This window comes from Rhopalosiphum padi, chromosome 4 (assembly GCF_020882245.1).
Source record: "Rhopalosiphum padi isolate XX-2018 chromosome 4, ASM2088224v1, whole genome shotgun sequence".
Lineage (NCBI taxonomy): Eukaryota > Metazoa > Arthropoda > Insecta > Hemiptera > Aphididae > Rhopalosiphum > Rhopalosiphum padi.
The window spans coordinates 36,887,231-36,907,886 of NC_083600.1; the positions used below are offsets into that span (position 1 = coordinate 36,887,231).

Below are 20,656 nucleotides of genomic sequence, written 5' to 3' on the forward strand. Positions count from 1 at the left end.
AGTTTCAGAAGCACGGAGTAAAATTATGAGATCTATTAACTTTTGGCTCATGTAGCCAATATTTATGTAATGCAAACACAAACTTATTTAATGGTCAATAAACATAAAAGAACCTATCAGAGTAGGAATTTTTGATGCTCACAGAAAATGGTACATATGCAATAAACAAATATATTATTATATATATTCAAATATTCAGTGACTAGATGGAAAACTAGCGAAATGTATTAATAAAAAAAAATACTAACATTAGATAAATTAATAATTGTAAGTATAGTAGTATATTTAATTAAGTACTAATATAATTAAAAAATAAGTTCTAATTTTAATTTTCAATTTGAAATAAAAGTACCAAAAAATATTCTGAACAGATACGTCGGTCTCTATACCTTAAGATACTTTATTCTTAATTTCTGTTAAGTATTATAAGTAAATTTTTTTTCTATTAATAATATAGTATGTAGAACTCATTTATAATTTTTATTGTTTTGTAAGTTAAACATTTGTAGTATAGAGCGATTGTGAATATGTCCATACTGTAAATAGCTCTTAAGATAAGTTAAAATATTTTTAAAAATTCATTGTGCATCCAAAATGATAATGAAGTAACACACACAACCTAAAATATTTCAATAATATTTTTGGTTAATTAATAACAAAACTCGTTAGCATATGCCATGTATGTTTAAACATTCAATTTGTCAAAATTGAACTTCAAATAGTCATAAAAAAAGTTACCTGTGACTATAAGCTAATTTTTTTCTAATAAAATTCTAGTAAAAAAGGATTGTAAAACAAATACATTTATCTTCCGCTCAGAATCTTAAGCATAAATCTCAGTCATCCAGTACACAATATAACTACATTTTTAAATAAAATATATAAATATTACTAAGTTCTTATATACTCTGCGTATATGTAAGAACAATAATATTGTATGCAACTAAACGTTATGTATTATTTATTTATTAAATTTATACATGAGCATGTGCTCTTATTTACAAGATAATTTTATGTACAAATTTAGATTTCCTATTATTTGATAGAAAAAAAATAAAAAATACAGATACAGATCCGTATTGATGCTAGACATTTGAGCATCATATAAGTGGGGGTGGAATGAGGAACAATATAAAAAGGAGGATTGTATTATGAATCTAAAATAATGCTGAGGAGTGGTACAAGGACAGACACATCCATAATTCTATTACACAGCCCTTAAAGGATGTAATTACTAGGGAATGCCCACACTGAGCCAGTGTTGGATGACGAGGTATGTACATTTCCAACCCGAGCATGTTTATGAGGCTCACAAAGAATGTGCAACAAACAACAATGCAGACCTTTTTTGGACCTTTTCATGCTGTGTAATCACCAACATTATTGAGAAACCAGATGACCGCACTTTATACAAGAATCATTTGCACAAACACTCGTGGAAATGACTTAATTCCTAGTCAAAAATCTTTGAATTTTCTAGTTATATGAACCTCAAGGTTTTAAATAACCTAAAATCTAATAATTTAACCTAACTCACAGCACACATGATCAATAGGTTGGTAATATTATTATATAATAGAAGATATAAGAATTTTGTAAATTATTACTCTTTGATTTATTTTAAAAATTAATAATGTTAGTATAGGTGCTGTATATAATATAATAATATAAAAACTGTGTATAAATAATATGAACTTTTTGAAAAAAATTAAATACATAATATAATAGTAATAATGTCGCATTTCCGCGTATAATAAAGTTTAATATAATAATTGAATAATCATAGCACACGTCGTCGTTGTAAGGCGTGTGCGTTTTACATTGACTGATAGTTGTTTATTACATATGCCTTGAGTTACCGAACGATCCCAATCCCGATTGAGAAGCTCCTTTGTTGTATCCCATTTGTAGGTTAAGGTGACCTTCGGATGCTCTCAACTGGTCTTCAGTAAATTCTCTCTTGTTAGCGTCAGCCATTTTAGGTCCCAATGCCGGGCCCGTGTACTCCGGATGCTTTTGGGTCTACGTAAAAAATACACACATATTACTTATTGTTATACCTATTTGTTCATTGCCATAAATCAATGACAGTTTTGCTGCACTGACATTTTATAGTGAAGATAATGTAACAAATGTTTCTTGATTATCACATTATTATTGTTATTAATAAAAATAGAACTAAATATTATAGTGCAACTAGTGCAAGTGCACTTTGGTGTTCAGTAATTAGTCGTCATTACATATATTTATTAAAATTACAAACTGAACTATTCGTTAAAGTAAAAAAATGAAAATGCAAGCACAATAAATTGATACAATATAGCTATTGCTTTAAATATATACATCTTATGCACAACTGTAGTACTGTAGGTTAATATTATAAGCTTTGTGTTTGTGTACTTACAATGCGAGCGAGGGCGTATAGGCAGAGCGTCACCTGCGGTATGTTCCTGCGTTCGAACAAATCGGCCGTTTGGAAAATCTCCTCTTCCGGTACACCGTACTTTTTGATGGCCGCTTGAAATCTATACAGTCATAATATGATATTTATAAACGTATAAAATGCAATTAGGATCAATGTTTTATAAATATAAAAATCAGAAATAGTGTTTGTCACGTTTCTATAAATACATTTTTTATCATATCATATACATTGAAGTATTTCCAAAAATATTCTGCTTCTTGAATAAGAAATTAAAAAAATATGTTATTTGCTATTAATTATTAAAGTAAAAACTTCGAAAATTATAATCTTAAAAAAGATTTTTTTTTATCAAAAATGTTGTTTTTAATAACTAACAAATGACTAAATTATACGTTTCGAGGAAATGGCGTATAGGTACATATCATTTTTATTATAAAATCACCCTAAAAAACAACCCCCGTAAGAATATATTTTTTAGTGATTTTAATCTGTCTTACTTATATAACTTATATAATAATAGAATATACGTATCTTACATAGGTACTCATTACTCTTTTTTGAATCATTTAGGAGTTTAGGACACTAAACAATTCGTGTAACTTTTTTTCGTTTCTAGGAACGAATAATATCATGACAATTGACAATAATAACAACTATATTATATTTTATACTAATTACTCAACGTTTACTGTTTACATAGTTCGTAAATAACTTAATATTATGTACTATGTATGTTCATCGGTCATCGACGAATTCGCAGAAATTTGAAAACTGACGTGATTATTTTGTTTTTGAATGAAAAAAAAACTGTACACCCGCAAATGTTGTCTCTGTCATAATTATATATACAGCATGGCAAATTTTTGTTCAGTTAAACTAATTTTGTAAGTTTAGCATAAATATTAAGATGAAATGACTTATAATATTATCAAAATTAAGGGTAAGAACATTATATCGTCTCTCGTCGGATTTTACCATATTTTTTAGAGAATTATGAGCATTTTAGAATATTATTACTTAACATACTCATCTCGCTTATATACTCATCAGTATGGGATAAATAGTTATCCGTCCACGTCGATTTTTGCGGACAGTCCCATTTTTATAAAATGGGGAAGTGCCCCCCCTCTCACAAACCGATCAAAAGACAACAAAATATCCCAGCTTATTCAAAAAAATCTCATAAACGTACTTATTAGCACTAAAATTTTAAGACAATCATTAACTATTGAAATAATTAAAAAATATAAAAAAATATAAAACGTACCGTTGAATGTTTTCCATCAACTGGAAGTTTGAACCCTTAGTCTGTATTTTTTTCACCGATCCAGGAGCAATCTTGTTGATGAGGTTGCAAAGCACGATGCCGTCCTTCAAATAATCTTCGTACGAGACATTGCTGGGAACCGCCTCGCCCAAAACATTACCAATCCACTCCAACATTTCTTTTTCTTGTTCCTTGTTCTTAGCCTGCCAAAAAACATTTATTCTTTAATGAAATTTCTGTATTTGACGTAGGTACTCAGTACTCACATAAATACTCTCAGTTTAAAACAAATTATAGGTATATCTATATATATATAGTATATATCTGAATGATTTTGTTCTGCATACCTAACGAATTATATTACCCACGCGTTAAAATATTGTTTATGATTCGATATGATATTTGTTTGATGATTTTTAGTTTTAATTTAAAAAACTTTTTCAAAAAATTAGATAGTAATTCTGTAAATTCTTTAAATTCTTTTTATCGATATTATTAGAAAATAATTTGATTTTACTAGGTACATATTTTAAACTAATTTTGGTTTAAATGGAACTTGCCCAGCTTTGAACAAATATTATATACATATATAAACTAGATAATAGATATATGTATTTTTTCCCTAACGTCCTCGATCGTTTCGATTTAATGAGATTTTTTTATTATTATTTGCGATTATACCTATTTTTAGACCACGCGTCGAGTATTATATTATACAACATATTATGAGCCCGTTAACGAAAACAGACTTTCGCTTTGCTTTTTTGGCAGTCGTCCAAAATCCAAAGGTTGATATGTATAATATTATATATAAATGTTGGTTTCTATGAAAAAAAATAATAAAACACATCATATATACATAATATATAATATGATATGGTAACTTAATGAGCTACAAACATTGTGGTCCATCTTCTTTTTCCTATCTGCAAGTAATTAGTTTTACACAAAACCGAGAAATTATAATTTATAATATAATATATTAATATAGTTCATTTTTTTAGTAAACCAATAATAACACACAAAGTGCATAATCTTTATCACCGAAGGTAAACGGACAATTATTATGGGCAATGGTCATTTAGACGAAGGTAATAATTTTGACCAAAAAAATAATAGTCCGTTTGGGCGAGTGAAATTATTTTTATCTATATGGGAGGTAAAAACCAGGTGACAGATACGGATGATATTATTGCTAATCATTATTATAATCACTATAATTAAAAATTTAAATAATTAATTGTTGAATGTATATTATGAGCATTTTCATACAAAGTCAATAGATTACTTTAAAATGTACTAATTATATTATGTTATTTTATTTATAACTTGTTGACTGTAGATTACTATCTACCTATATAATAATTATATTATAAATATCTATACCAATATTTATTTTAAATAGGACTTATTATTAATCATTTATATTTTGTATGATTTTGTTTAATTAATTATTGAGTGTATATTATAAGCATTTTCATACCACCCAAACGGTATTTTGAGTTGAAAAATGGTCGATCAAACAAACCATATTTTGGGTCGATTCGCCAAAGCGGCATACGCCCATTATTATTGGTCCACAAGACCATTTATATAAATTTAATACAAGATCTCTAAATTTGTTTATGGTACTGTAGTTAAAAGTCAATCAAAATAACTTCAAAGTTAAATACAAAATATTTTCAGACATACATGAACTTAATTAAAATATTTACCTAGTTAGAATAATATATTGTAAAAAAAAAAATACCAAATCGATTTAATACAAATAATTTAAAAGTTATACTTTTTACAAGATAATTTTTGATCATAACAAAATGCTATATTGAAAACTAGAAATTTTTTAATAATAATAACAATATACAGGTATAATTATTGTCGCCGTAATCAGTGGTGGATTTAGCGTCAGGCAAATTTATTCAAAAAAACGGTGATAGATTATATTTTATAATAGATATTGTATTAGTATATATTTTATTGATTAGAACAGTTTATGAACATAACCAATAATTATTGTTTAGTATCAGTTTTTATGATCTATTTTTTTAGTAGTTATGTTAAATTAATACTTCAAAATACGTTTTCTCGTTGATAAGTTTAATGGGGCGGAAAAATAAAATTTGCCTATGGGCGGAAACTGTGTAAATCCGTCTCTGGTCGTAATAAAAACAAGCCAATGCGAGTCGGTAAAAATAATATACTTATTTTTATTTACTTCATTTGAACACGTCGTGCAGAATTCAAGTAAATATTATTAACTTCTCGATATTATACCTATTATTATATACAGAAAACGATATTGAAATTGTTCCGCATTCGTTTATCACAAAAGTACTGAATAATAATAATAATACAATACAATACAATACAATACAATAATATAATACAATAGTAGTATAGTGGGTATGGTAATATTGCAAAATACTTGTATGAGTCGTATGACGATAATTTAAGATTCGTGATAATGGATGTATGGTGGCGAGGCGGTGGTGGTTTACTGTGGCGCGCGACGAAGGAGGTGGCGCCCGCCTTCAAGTCGCCACTGCAGTATAGTAAAAAAAAAGTGTTGTAAAAGAGACGAACGCGTACCTACCTACAAAAAATATAGTATGTTGTCACCGGAGTTATATATACATATATACACGGTGTTGTATCATGGAAATATGAGAATTTTACATTAAAATTACATTTAAACGTGCCTGATAATTGTGATACACCCTGTATATATTGTAAACGTGAAAACACTAATTTATAGTAATTTTGTAAGGCAGACTCGATGCAACTGTGTTTAACCCGACATGTTTTTAAAGAAACGCGATTGCGTTCGATGATTATTTAATAGCAATATAAGTCAGCGCCACGCCACTTCATAATACTACATTATCCCCTATACATCATAATAGTATATATTGTATACTACCTCTAAACGAATTCGAGCAGTCCCATTGAGTGGCGCCGTTCGTGGGGCGCAGAAATGTAGGTATGACTTAACTGATCTATTTCACCGTTTTGACAAATCACTACTGTATTATAAAATACACTATATGACAATTAAATTGCGGGGCAAAGATTAGCAATCATTTCTCAACTCTTGACAGTGCGAAATAGCCGAATACTGATAATATTTAATGGATATTTTTTTTGGGATGAATGAACAGACCGTTGGCTCGCCCACGGCGATATTATATAGTACAGTCAAGTATATGAATGGTTGCAGTTGTCAGTAAATAATCGTGTGGTCTCGTCTCGCGGATATTTTTGACGTACATATAAATAATTAGTTTAAGCAAAATCGTGATGCAAAAGCGAAATGCTGCCATCCATACGTGATATGCCATAAAAAAAAAATTGGCAAATTTCCGAAAAGTTACAATGTATAATATACATATAAATATATGTATTATATTATACATCAGCGTTTAAACGAATTTTTATTATTATTAATATTCAAATGTGACTATTCGTTTTGATCTTTTGATGTTGACGGGTGCGATGTGGCGACGGTCACGGAGTTGCCTCGATTTTCCGCAAAATAATTATATTATACAAATAAAATGATACTCGCGGATGTGTTCGGTGTGGTTTTTTATCGGTCGCGTGCGCCAGGGTGTTGACGTGTTTCGGAAGTCATTAAAACCGTTGCTCCAAACTAAACTTTTGAAATATAATAGTTGTATTTTTAAACGTGACTTCATTGCCTGTTTTACAGGGGGTGACAGTTTTTATTTTCACATAGCTGTAATAATACGGCGAACGCGTCGTGTTTTCAGTTACGACTTTCTGCATTATATACATTTATACCCCATTAATATATCTTTCACAATTCATCGTACTTTCGTACATATCTTACATCTTGTACTTTGCAGTATATGGGTGACTTATGTCCAAAATGTTGTAAACTTAGTCTTTGTTTCGGATAATAACATTTATTTTTCTATGTAGGTACCTAATGCAAATACAAATTTTAATTACTGCTAAACTATTTTATAGAAAGAAATAACAATAATTTAATCGCTGCAGCAGAGCCACACATTTCTTTTTCTGTTAAATGCATTGTATTATATCTATCCGAATGTTCTGAGCATAAAAATTAATTCATCATGATTTAATTCAGACCAAAAAAAAAAAACTGTGGGTCACATTAAGTTTTGAAATATTTATATAGTTATTACTTTATTAGGTATTTATGATAAAAAAATATTTAATATTGGATTATTACAATATAAATAAAATAGGTATGGTATAAGTGGGGTTCAAAAAATTGGTGTTCCACACAACTAAAAAGGTTGGAAACCGCAACACCTTTCGTCTTCATAATTCATATTTATTTATTTATAATACCCATGTTTGTCAACAGTCATGTATTGCCCCATCGCTAAACAAATTCAGTTAACCATTGCATAATAACAATATTTTCAAAACGAATTTATGTATATTTTAAACAATATATTATCATACAGTCGACTTAAACTTAACCTAACCTCTTTAACTCGTATATCGAATATAAAAAAACACCAGTCAAATACCTGAACACTTGATTGGTTTTTGATATTTATCATAATTTCCCCCCACTCCAACCATCTGGAATTTTAAGTTATCGAGATCGACTGTAGTTACGACAATAATCTACACACGTAGTACTGGTTCGTATATTCTTACCGGCATTTTTTCCGCGTTTGTTCCGTCCACCGATGTGTATAATAATATTGTTTATGAGCCCAACGATACTACCGTTGGTTTTCTAGCACGCCACCGCGTGTCTGTTTGCTGTGCAGTTTGATCGCGATATTAGACGTCCGGCGATGTTGTCTTAGCGCACCTCACACTCACGCCTACAACACGCTGTAGTACAACAATAATATGGAATTCCGAGAGCTGTTATGAAAACGACAGACGGATCGGAAGCTGCGACGTATATGCCACCGGTCCCGCCAAGACTGGTCTTTATACGCAGAGCGTGTGCCCGTCCGCCGTCACCCGTTTATTTTTAGACGCTGTTTAATTGCCCGTCGAGATCACGGTGGAGATGACTTCTCGGCAGAGCACTCGCGCCGCGCCGCCAGTAATGTATAATAATAATACCCGTATATATGGGGTGATCCATTTATAACCGTCCACTCACTCATTTTCCAAATAAATGCTAAGTTCACTTAAACTTTAAAAAGCTATTTGTTTAAATATTTGATATTTTGTACACCAATAACGTATTGATAAGCCAGATACTATACCAATCCTTGGTCATGTAATAAATTTAAAAAAATATACATGTTAAAAAACTAATTGGGTCTTTCCTCTTTTCTTGTCCCACAGTCCCACCGTATTATCTTAACATACGATCGAATTTAATTATTGTACAATACCATAAATCCGGCAAATCCAGCGAAATTAAAACCACTTGTATATCGACGCATTGGATGCATCAATGAAGTACGACAGACAGCATAATATCATTATATATTTATATTAGAATAGAAATCACCGGATTTACGTAAGACACGGCGTTGTTATAGTTTGGTGGGTACAAATTGAAACGAAAAAAATGTTTTTTACTACAAAATGTTTAATCATTTATTCAAATTAGGCATATAATAATAATATAAGATACATATGACCCATGTTTATCGAAACTATGAGTATATAGTAAGTAATAAATAGATCACCTCGAAATCAAGTGGACAATATGGGTATTAATTATTATAATAATAATATTAAGAAGAGTAGTATAGTACGCATTATATAATAATAAACAGAAAAAGACGAGTATTGGCATTTATTTGATTTCCTGGGCGTTCTTTCTAAACAGACACAAGTCACTTCAATTTCATAATTTTATCTGGCACAATTATGTTTATGGCATTTTTTTATTTATTTTTTTTCGTGTAAAACAGAAATTTTACCATTTTTTATATTTTGTAGGTATCCATTAAAAAACACAAATTAAAATAATATACATAGCTTGGCTCAGTTTACTGTCTGTGGTTTATTTAATACACACAACATGAGACGCCCATTTACATCAAAACAAACAAACTCACTCCCGCGCAAAACAATCGCGTCACCTAGATGAAAAAAAATGCTATTCTGTTTTTGCTTCCCCCACTCTGAGTTCGTATATTACAACGACTGTTGGGTACATAATTATATATACACGATAATAAATTTATATGGTAGACATAATATTATATTTAATAAACGATACAAGAAATGCAGTTGGCCAGAGTTTTGGCACCCACAATACCCGTGGATTCGGACGATTTAATGAAATTGTATAATTAATAATAATGCGATATTCCGTATGTACGTGTAACATAAATTTCACGGCAAGAAGTGTGGTGGATGAATGAAATAATATTAGCCGACGAATATGGTCTACAATGAAAACAATTTCCTCCCAAAACTCGTTGCCAAAAATGCCTTCAACTTTCAAGTATATCCGACGACGCCACGACATCGTTTTTGATAAATTGCAAGATCGTATAGTGTTCGATTTAAACGCGAGTGTGCGCAGTTGTATACATCGCAACGACATTATGTTTACATAGTTTTTATTTATTGTATCTTTTCGATTAAAAGTATACATGTTTCACAATTATATTTTCACCCAGTCATATAGACTATATGGACATGTTATTAAGACTCTACTACGAAACACCAGTCTTGAAAATAATCCAACGTATTATAAATTATTATAGAGTACTTTAGTTATCATTTTGTATTCTGTGCTAATTTGTTATTGCTGTTTTAAATGTTAATTACAATTAACAGTCACTGGAAAACGTTTTTAATATCTTTTTAACACAACACATCGGAGGTACTTGAGTGCCGAAAGATACGAACTAGACTTGATAGGTGAATGTTTATACAGAAGTTAAAAGTTAATATGGATGTGTAAATTGAGTATTGACGACGTTTAATTTTTTTAATTAATTGGTTATGCCTCGTCATATTTTAATATCCGCTGTCCTGGTGCAAGTGAAAACAAGTTAAAAACATAAACAACTGATAAATATCAAAATTTTCAAAAATAAACAAACTTAAATGTTGTTGGACGTCGATAAACACTTAGGTAATTCAATATAATATAATTAATTTTGAAATCATTTAATGATTTGTTTCTATAATAAAAAATAAAAATTTCAATTATTTAAATGTTTTTATTCGATTAGATAAATTTAAAAGAACAAAACAAAAACAAGTGCCAAGTAAAAAGTTGATTTTATAGAATACAAATAAAAAGACTCAAATACGACATTGTGATGACAACCGAACCAAATATACAATTATATTCGATTTTACTTTGGCTAAAACCACAAATATTAATCAAATAATTCATGTTTTATACACCATAAAAGTATGATAACGTCTCTCAATAAACAATGTATACTATAATACATTAATACACTACATAAATGTACAGTGTACTACAGTGTATGATAATATTATGTTATATTTAGACAAAATGTTAGAATAAATTTATTCAAATAAAAATATCCAAATTTACAATAATAACAGTCCAATACTGTTCAACTAACTAAAGGAAAGTTGTATAAACGATAAGTGAATGGTATAGTCCTCCAAAATGGAACATGACGGACATTACGGCCGAAAAAGAATAAACTTAAAAATAAGATGTACGTCTAAAGTATGTAGATATAATATTTTCGTCTCTCTTAGTGTTTTTATTTAGGACAAAATAATGTCGTTAGCACAAGTGGGATATCTGGTAACGGATGGCAGTTCGTTCCAGACGTTCCAGTCGGTTAAGAATAGACGCCAGATAATAGCGTCTTACATCGTCGAATGATATATATATATATATATGTTGGAAAAAACTTAAAAATTAATAAATTTTATTAAATATGAACATTTTTATCATGTTTAATCATTTATACGATTTAAAATTTTTCCAAACAAGATGTAAATCAGTTTTTATGCACATACTGTCCTTGAAATATTACAAAACTATAGATGTTATGAATCACTTATTGATTTTTATTATTTCTTCTGCAATTTATTTGAATTATTCGAAAACAATAATTATCCCTATTCATGAAATCATTGAAATATAAATACACGAGGCGTATATAATTTTATAAGAAAGAAGGCATTAGGGTCATTCTGTATTTATGAATTTCGTCGATTCAAAAATAAATTAGTAAAGGTTTCTAAACATTAAAATATATAATATTTATCTATTCTATACCAGTATACGATATACCGCACACTCCGAACACATAGCGATCGATTACAATCATCTGCAGTATACTGCTGGTGATCCATTAAATGTAAGACAATACTTAAAGTTTTATATTTTTTTTAAATGACAACATGCATTTTTAATTCCTTACACCAAAGCAGAATATATTTTTTAAAGTACTTCGATAAATAAACATCAACTTTCGAATGGATATAGTTTATTCGTTAAAGCAATCAAAAGTATAAATAATACAAACTACTTGTATGAAATTAAATTTTTTAGATCGAAATACTTTAAATATAATATTCTGTTTCAGATTATGGAATAAAATGAATATTGAAATTCAAAAAAGTAAACACTAACCAGCTTTAACAATTATAACGATATAAAATAATAAAAATGTAATTGTTTTCCTAAAATGTATGTAATAAAACATGTTAAAAAAGGTTAATATTTAATGAAATAATGAGTTTAAATATATAATCTCGCAGTCTAAATATCTAAATGTATAATCATAATATGATTATTTATTAGTATTGACCTATATATTATTTATGTAGGTACTCTAAAATGATATACAATTAATATAACTATAACTATTTAACTTCTATAAATTACGGCAACAATATATAATATGCATATACAAAAACAAATATAGTTTTTCGTATGCTTACAAATCCTCGCAAAAGTACCTTTAAAGTGCAAAATTTTAAAAATGTGCATTTCCTCAGATATAATTAATATTACCTATAATATGTACCGAATTTCAAAACCGAGAACGCTATAGACTTAGCTGTGGATAGCTTACACACAGACATTGTCTTTCATTAATATGGATAAATATAAATGTAGCCAAAACAAAAACAAATGTTAAGTTTTGTATTATATAGTGTAATCACCATTTTCCTGTTTGCGAACGCAATAATTGTTAATATAATTAGATAACATGCGAATGGCATACGGTCGTCAATGTCAATCGATGTTTCCTTTTGAAAAAACAAACAAAATATAGGAACACTGCCAAAAACATTTTCACGATTAACCTAAATTATTGCGACTGTTATATTATACAAAAATTGTTCACTGTGTCGTACAAATGACTCTCTTGAACAAAAATACTACTTTACAAAAACGATATTTCATAAGACAATTTTAAACAAGTTAGGGGAAAAGCACACTCGACATGACGGCGTTAATATTATGACATACGACTATACGAGTGACATTAATTAACCGAATTAATATAATATTATACATATATAAGGAATAAACAATAACGCTTTTAATCGAAATACGAAATGCGTTAAAAATATCTCATTTAGTATTTACATTACTGAAAAACACGCGATCAACAGGCAACAGCTGATACATAAAACAAAATAAGATAACATTAACTATTTATACATTATATAGATAATACTAAACTTATTAGTACACTTAATGGGAAATCAATTACGTAAAATTTATTGTATTGATAGACCATAATATTGATACACACAACGAGGAGTATAGACCAGAACTATCGTTAAAAACAATTTATTTTTCCTTTTTCTCGAAATACTAATTTCGCATTATTATTGTCTCACGGCAACACAAGTCACGACGGACGTAGGTAATGAAATTTTTTTATTATGTTATTTATTTAAACTTACAATGTGTCAACATATTACATGTTATTACAAGGTATTATTTATATAATAATGATACGGTTAAAAGAAAATAATAAGATGTTGTGGAATGAAAATAATGGATAACTATTTTAGAAAGAGATAATAATAATAATAATATATAAATTTTAATTAACAAAATATAGTCGTTAATAATGGTAGACATGGTTGGACATGAAATTTGAAATACATTACTCTTAAACTCTTGATATGAACCATATTCTTCTTCAAAAAAAAAAATAGTTTTATTTTACTTAAATATCCATCCAGTATTTTACACAAACTTTGAAAATTACATATTAAGGTATTGATTCAAATTAGCTATGCATATCGGATATTCGAATATATTTAAATAATTGAGAAATACAAAAACAAACAAGCATCGTTTTTATTAATTTTGGTACAATTAAAATTATAATTAAGTATTAACTATATAGATATGATAAACACGGCTTTCACAGTTATACGAGATACCAATTTAAAAATTTAAGTTCAAATTAACAAAAATGAATAAATAAAAACTGTTCAAACACGGCCATGGTTAAAAATTTTTAAATAATAAAATAAAAATAATCCATTGGTGTATAAGTGTAACAGCAGGCACGAACTTTGGCAAACACCTCGTTATAAAATGTTGTACTAATGGTCTTTACGCGTACACAAAACGTTTGAGAATGGCCAACCCGTTTAAAAATAGTGTTCTTCGATTAAACCACAAAAATTAATTATACTTCGATACCTATACCATTGATTAAATATATTAGTATATTTAATCAATGCCTATACGTCTTAATGATATATTAATATTATATAAATACACATTCAATTGTCCCTAAAGGTCACACTGATGTTTTGAAACTCATTATTTTATCATTCGAACTCCTAATCGTTTTCAATAAAATATTTTTAAAATTTCGATAAATCGATACTGAATAATACCTGTACACCACTTGAAAGTTAAAGGTCAAGAAAATAAAAATATCAAATAATATATTCAAATATCTATCAATTATGTATAAAATGACGATAATCGGGCCATTTATTTTCTTTCATTGAAAGATAAAATAAAGCTGAACACTATATTTAAACCTAGCCATTGTGGGTTAATTTAATTTATAAACAAAATTAAAAATATTTAAAAGTTTAATATCGTAAAAAATTTAAAATATATACATACATAATATGTAAAATAATTCATTTACTTTAAAATAACGATGACCATAATAATAATAAAAGACAGATCCTAAACATTAATACAGTATACAACAAATACTAAGACAATGTTGAATTATATATAGTGGTATAGCTTTTTTTGCGTTTTAATAAGTATAAAAATGTATACATTATATTATTATATTATTGTATTGGCATGATAATTTACAACAAATAGTAAGTCAATATAAATTATACAGTAAATATAATATTCTTATTCTTCATTAATCAGGATTGAACAAATTAACTATAATTATTATTTAATTATTGTATAACTACTTAATATCTAACTTCAAAAAATGTTATTCACCTTGATAATTTAATAATATATTACAACAAATTTAGCGAAATTCCTCGATACCAAAGCTTTTTTTTACGTTTTTACTGTTTTTAGTATTATAATACATGCCTACATATTTACAAATTCTCACACTTAAGAACCAGGTTAATCTTAACGTAAAGAGAAGATATAATTAGTAACGAAATACATATAGGTAATATGCGTTCGATTTCCTCGAATTATTGTAATTTCTCGAAGTAATTATTAAGATGAGAAATTTAAAATCATTATAAAAAAAATAGGTAATTCTTCTAAAAGTAATCATTCCTATATTAGGTAACTATTGGAGAAAAAAGAGCAATAATAGTTAAAATAAATACATTTTTCCGGTTAATATTATTTAGTACTTTAGTAGGTACTTGTCATTTGTCAGTTCTCGACGGTAAGTGTGTTATCTAAACTGCTAATTTATAGATACACATTTTCGAAATAAATTATTAAATATTAATCTTACACTTAAACAAACTGAATTTTATTGCTTAAATTTAAAGCTAACTTTAATAATGCTTTAGTAATTTTACCAATCACGAAAAACACATTTAAATAAGAATTTAATTATAACAAATAGTAATTTTTATATTTTTGTAACCAATTTATTATTTTGGTAATATTATTTACATTTACTTATCTATACGTAAACATACATAATATGTTATCTAAAATCAAATTAATTTTACAACAATAATTGCTGAACACTGAGTCAATGTCAGTTAGTATACTTAACAATCGAGATAATTAACAAATATTACCAATAATATTAGACACATGTTGTTTAAGTTAGTGATTTAACATGGAACCTTATCATAATGACGCATTAAAATTCTATTTTTCTCACAAAATATACTCTATTCCAATTACAAATAAGTTTGAAAAGAATGAGGACAAAAACACATCGAAGTTCGCGCAGATGCAGTCAAGCCAGCGACGACAAGGAGTAACAACGATACATGTTACCAATACAGCGCTCCGACCGGGCGGCGGCTGCTCGGGTTATTCCAAACTTGTTTGGAACAGTCTAAATATTTACAGTTTATGTTAGTGCAGTCTTGACTCGTTAGCCCTTTAAGTTGCTAAAAAATTTAGGAAGCCCCAAAAACCAGGGACATCAATTTTGAACAAGACACAATAATAAATCATGATTATTTTTATTCATAACTTATGAATCATAACAATGCATGGAACTAATAATATCGAATTTGAAAAAGTCTCACGGAGCCCCCCCCTAAATCACTCGCTTAAACTTAAGGATCCACAGAGCACAGTGTGAGAACACTAAACTTTGGTGAAAACTAAAAGTTTAATTTCATTAAAATGAATCTATTTATTTTTATAGTAGTAAATAAAATGCTGAACGGATCGCTACCCCTTTCTCCCAATCATTTATAATCCTTATATCATTAATTCCGAAAATTACATTTTCTTCCAAACAACTTCTGCTATGTAGAAAAAAAACAATTATTAATAGTCAAGGCGGGCGAGAGGGTGGGGCAGAAGGGGTCAGAGCCCCAGGGCCCGGAACTCTGGGGGGGGGGGGGTCCGGTTAAGTCAAGTATAAAATAAGTACATATAAGTAAAAAGGCCCGGAATTGATCAGCCCCGGGGCTCACCAAAGTTCTCGCCGGCCTGTACATTTTAGTAGTTATAAAAGCGTAGGAAATGTATGATTAAAATGGTAGTAACGAAATGTTTAAATTTGATTTTAAATTGTTTTAAAATAAAAAATAATAAACTATGACTTACTCACCTGCTATTATATCCCAAAGACGTTTGGTCCGTTCAATTTTCCAAATCAACTCTATTGGTAACTATATAATTAATCATAACAGTAATTTAAGTATTGATCACGGTTATCTAAATGTATAGATAACCGTGGTATAGATATTATTTGTGTGTAACACATCAATACCATGTTCTTAAAAGAAAAACCAGATTAAAAACGATCGGTATTTTTTATACATATATAATAAATGTAACACAAATAAACGTATGTACCTATCCTACCAGACAAATAACAATACTAATCATGATTTACTCCCTAAGCTTACTTTGAGAACTACTGGTTAGTATTTAATGTAATATCTACTACATAGCACGTTTTTCTAACTATTAAATTTGCTATCATACAATATTAGTTTTTATTATTTCTTTTATACTTTCAACGAAAATAATTACTGTTAGAACCTATATAACCATAACGGCTGAAGTGATCTAATTATACTATATAGGTAATGAAAATTATAGTTGATTTTATAAAATGTAACGTAAGAAACAAATAAAAAAAAACCACTCACTGCTCTAATTCTAGACTGATTTATTCTGTCTAATTTCATTTGACGAAATCGCTTCATCCTATACAATCGTTGGATCTCTTTTACTTCAATGTCCTTGCGTACCGCGTACGATAGATGGGCTTTCTGGACCGGAGTCAGGTGGCTCAGTGCAAATAGTTTTAAAAAGTTGATTCTCATCTTTAAATCGGCCGAAACTTAAAATGTTAAATAATATTATAATATACAACAGAAGAGCAACGGTGGCGAGGTCCGATTGTTAGTCAAACACCCCAACAGTCCGACACCAACACTATTATACTACTGAAATCTCTATGCGACTACGCACACCGCATGCCGAAGACCGAAATTGCGTGAACACGAAGAGACGAATAGATACAATGATTTATAAATAATATAATATTATTATTATCAACAAAATTCCCGTATTTGCATGGTTCGGTGGTGGTCGTAGTCTCAAATAACCGATTACCAGAATACCAATCGCGCGAACCGATTAGGTCCATCGGCTATAAGCCTATAACTTGTACAGTAGTGGAAGGAGGCGTTTTTTCCAAAAACAATTTATTATTATGTCGTCGCTGTCCCAGTTGATCTTATGCACGTGTTACAATGACCAATCAAAACGCGACCCGCGAGTGTTCAAAATAAAGATCTTAGATATAAAATTATTACCTAAATGGCAAATAATAATCGCTATAATATAGTATATTATACAATATCCATAAATCGTGATTTCGAGAAAATTGTGTTTATCAGTGTACGTTTGTCTGATGATTTCGATGTGTGCCGTGTACACTACACTGCACTCCGATTCCATCACTAAACACCAGCGTTTCTCAAACTGTGGGTCGTGAAAATGTTTTTAATCATATAGTATTATACATTTTTGGAATTATTTATTGATCCTGTAAAATTGAAACCATGTGGGTCGCGATAGATTTTTAGGGAAAAATATTTTGGGAATGTTTTTGAGTCATAGTCCTAAAAAGATTGAGAACCACTGTTATCCAGTTGTATTCTAACGTAGGTATCTACTCATAAAATATTATAGTATTATTACTTATTAGTATAGCTATTGGTCAACTGATCGTTGAAAAGTATAATCAGATTGGGAGGTTCACCACACTGATGAAATAAAAATAATGTTAAATTGATTACAAAATGGTTTTTTAAAAGCAAAAATTCATGTTGGCAATACATTTTAGGTATCATGCTGTAGCTGTACACTATATATCATTAATCATTATATACATTTTGTACTATTTTTGTCTTGTTTAAATTTACAGGAAATCGAAACCATCTCGCGAATTGAACTGTCCTTACTAAAATCAAAATATTATAATTTTACTCGATGCAATCAACGTCATTAGGTACATTATTACTTTATTAACTAACTAGAAATAAACGTGAATGGTAAAATATTAAATGAGTATATTTTGAAATTGTAACTATATTATGTAGCAATATTTAAACTAATATAAATATGTAATTATTATAACAAAAATAATTAACTTTTATAATAAATTACAGTAATAAATTATTCTTCCTATCTGAAATTCGCTAGTAAATAAGTTTTATATTATAGTGATCGGAACGAGTGCAATTTGACATTTTGACTGAGCGAAAAACTAGATATCGAATTAAATTTACAGATGATGCCGACGGATATTGCCTACGTCATCAACTACGTGTTTACGATCGACAAGGATTTATACCGTAAGTACTGCACCTAAATAATAATATAATAATAATAGTATGATATGTCTGAAAAAAGAACAGACGTGCCATCAAGTGAAATATGAAATATAACGATGACGAGACGTACCTACCCATTATTTTTTCAGCACAATATGTAAATAATAACAATGGTAATAAAATTAATAATTACAACTCGAAGAATACAAAAAAAAAATATTACGACACATCACTATCACTAAGTAATGCAAATACTTTTTTGTTGCTTATATTATACAGAGTACGGAAAACACAACTCGAGAGGGGATATAGTATTATAGCGTACATTATTCTAGACATTTATGAATCGCTTTACTGCTGTTTCTATCAATTAATTTTACAGGAAACGCAAACACAAACATAGGAACATGCAAGGTATTAGGTATACTCTCAAGAAAATAATGAATTGTTTTTAAAATATTGCAATATATCTCATTGTACTCGCGCAGTGTTCTATCTATTATATTGTGGTTATGAATTTATGATGCATAATATAATATTATTAGCAAACTGATATTATCCCAATCAGAATTTTAAGACATTTATTGTTTATACTTCTTTAGGTAACACCGTTAAATTAGTATGATGTCTATCACTATAAAATATAAATATATACTGCCTACCTAATTTAGTATTTTTATTATTATTTAATAATTATAAATGTTTTTACTAGCAATGATTACAGAGGAAAATATTCCAAATTTTCTTTTTAAACTACCATAATTATGAATAACGCTCTATTTAATTCAAATAAAACTAACCAAAATAAGATATCGATTTTAATGACCAATCAATCGTTCTTCAGTGAGAACTTTTGTAAAAAATTTATACAATTTACTGACCCAGGCATAATTTAATGTTATATTTTAGGGGCTGGTCGCAGTAACGAGGAAGACTTGTTAAAACCCCTGGAAATCTAAAAAAGCGCCTTTTTACCAATTAAAATTTGACAAATTATACGCAAAAATTATTAATAACAATAATTAATGAGGCACTAAAGGAACAATTTGGGATTTTCTTTATACAATTTTCATAATTTTCATTAAATTCACACGTATCAATAGTGTATAAAAATACTATTTTCAACGCAGAATTTTACACCCCTAACGTAGGCACACTTCGCCATACCCTTGCTACACTACTGGCCGGCCAGATCGATGGAAATAATTCTCTATCCTCCCAACGCCTAATATCCATTTTGTTTTACTCCTGTCTCCTAGTAGTCTATATTCATCTGATGTATATTTATGAGATAAATAATTTATTATTTTTTTATCACAAGGTATCTAAATAAGTTTAAAATAAATAAGATTTACCAATAAAAATAAAAACAAAACTATTTGAATGGGCATTGCCACATCGGGTAAATAATTACAAATTTTATAAATAGGTTCTTAGGATCATTAGGGATAGAAAGATTTCTACATTTTAACGGATATCAGATATACCACCATACCGGTATTTATAACTTATAAATACAAAATAAATCTAAATGTGCATAAAAATTCAAAAGGCCTATGCGG

General features: G+C 28.7%; 1 protein-coding gene across 2 annotated transcripts; it reads right to left on the reverse strand.

The window, feature by feature from the left end:
* Window positions 1–1,591: 1,591 nt before the first annotated feature.
* LOC132929567 (myophilin) lies at window positions 1,592–17,729 on the reverse strand. Of its 2 annotated transcripts, none has more exons than XM_060995006.1 (4): window positions 17,400–17,729; window positions 3,693–3,895; window positions 2,405–2,525; window positions 1,592–2,022 (listed from the first exon to the last, which is right to left on the reverse strand). In XM_060995006.1, the coding sequence occupies exons 1-4, from the start codon at window positions 17,574–17,576 to the stop codon at window positions 1,840–1,842; spliced, it is 684 nt and encodes a 227-aa protein (XP_060850989.1). In that variant the 5' UTR covers window positions 17,577–17,729; the 3' UTR covers window positions 1,592–1,839. The 2 variants fall into 2 exon arrangements, with proteins under 2 accessions (XP_060850989.1, XP_060850990.1); XM_060995007.1 differs by lacking the exon at window positions 17,400–17,729 and adding an exon at window positions 8,352–8,632.
* Between the last annotated feature and the right edge of the window lie 2,927 nt (window positions 17,730–20,656).

What these genes read in the sequence shown, in the direction of transcription:
- LOC132929567 (XM_060995006.1), bottom strand. Translation starts at nt 17,576, where the DNA reads ATGAGAATCAACTTTTTAAAACTATTTGCACTGAGCCACCTGACTCCG. An exon ending in ATCAGTCTAGAATTAGAGCA is followed by an intron (nt 3,896 to 17,399) that starts GTGAGTGGTTTT and finishes GTTTTTTGGCAG; the next exon opens with GCTAAGAACAAGGAACAAGA. An exon ending in TATACGCCCTCGCTCGCATT is followed by an intron (nt 2,023 to 2,404) that starts GTAAGTACACAA and finishes TTTTTTACGTAG; the next exon opens with ACCCAAAAGCATCCGGAGTA.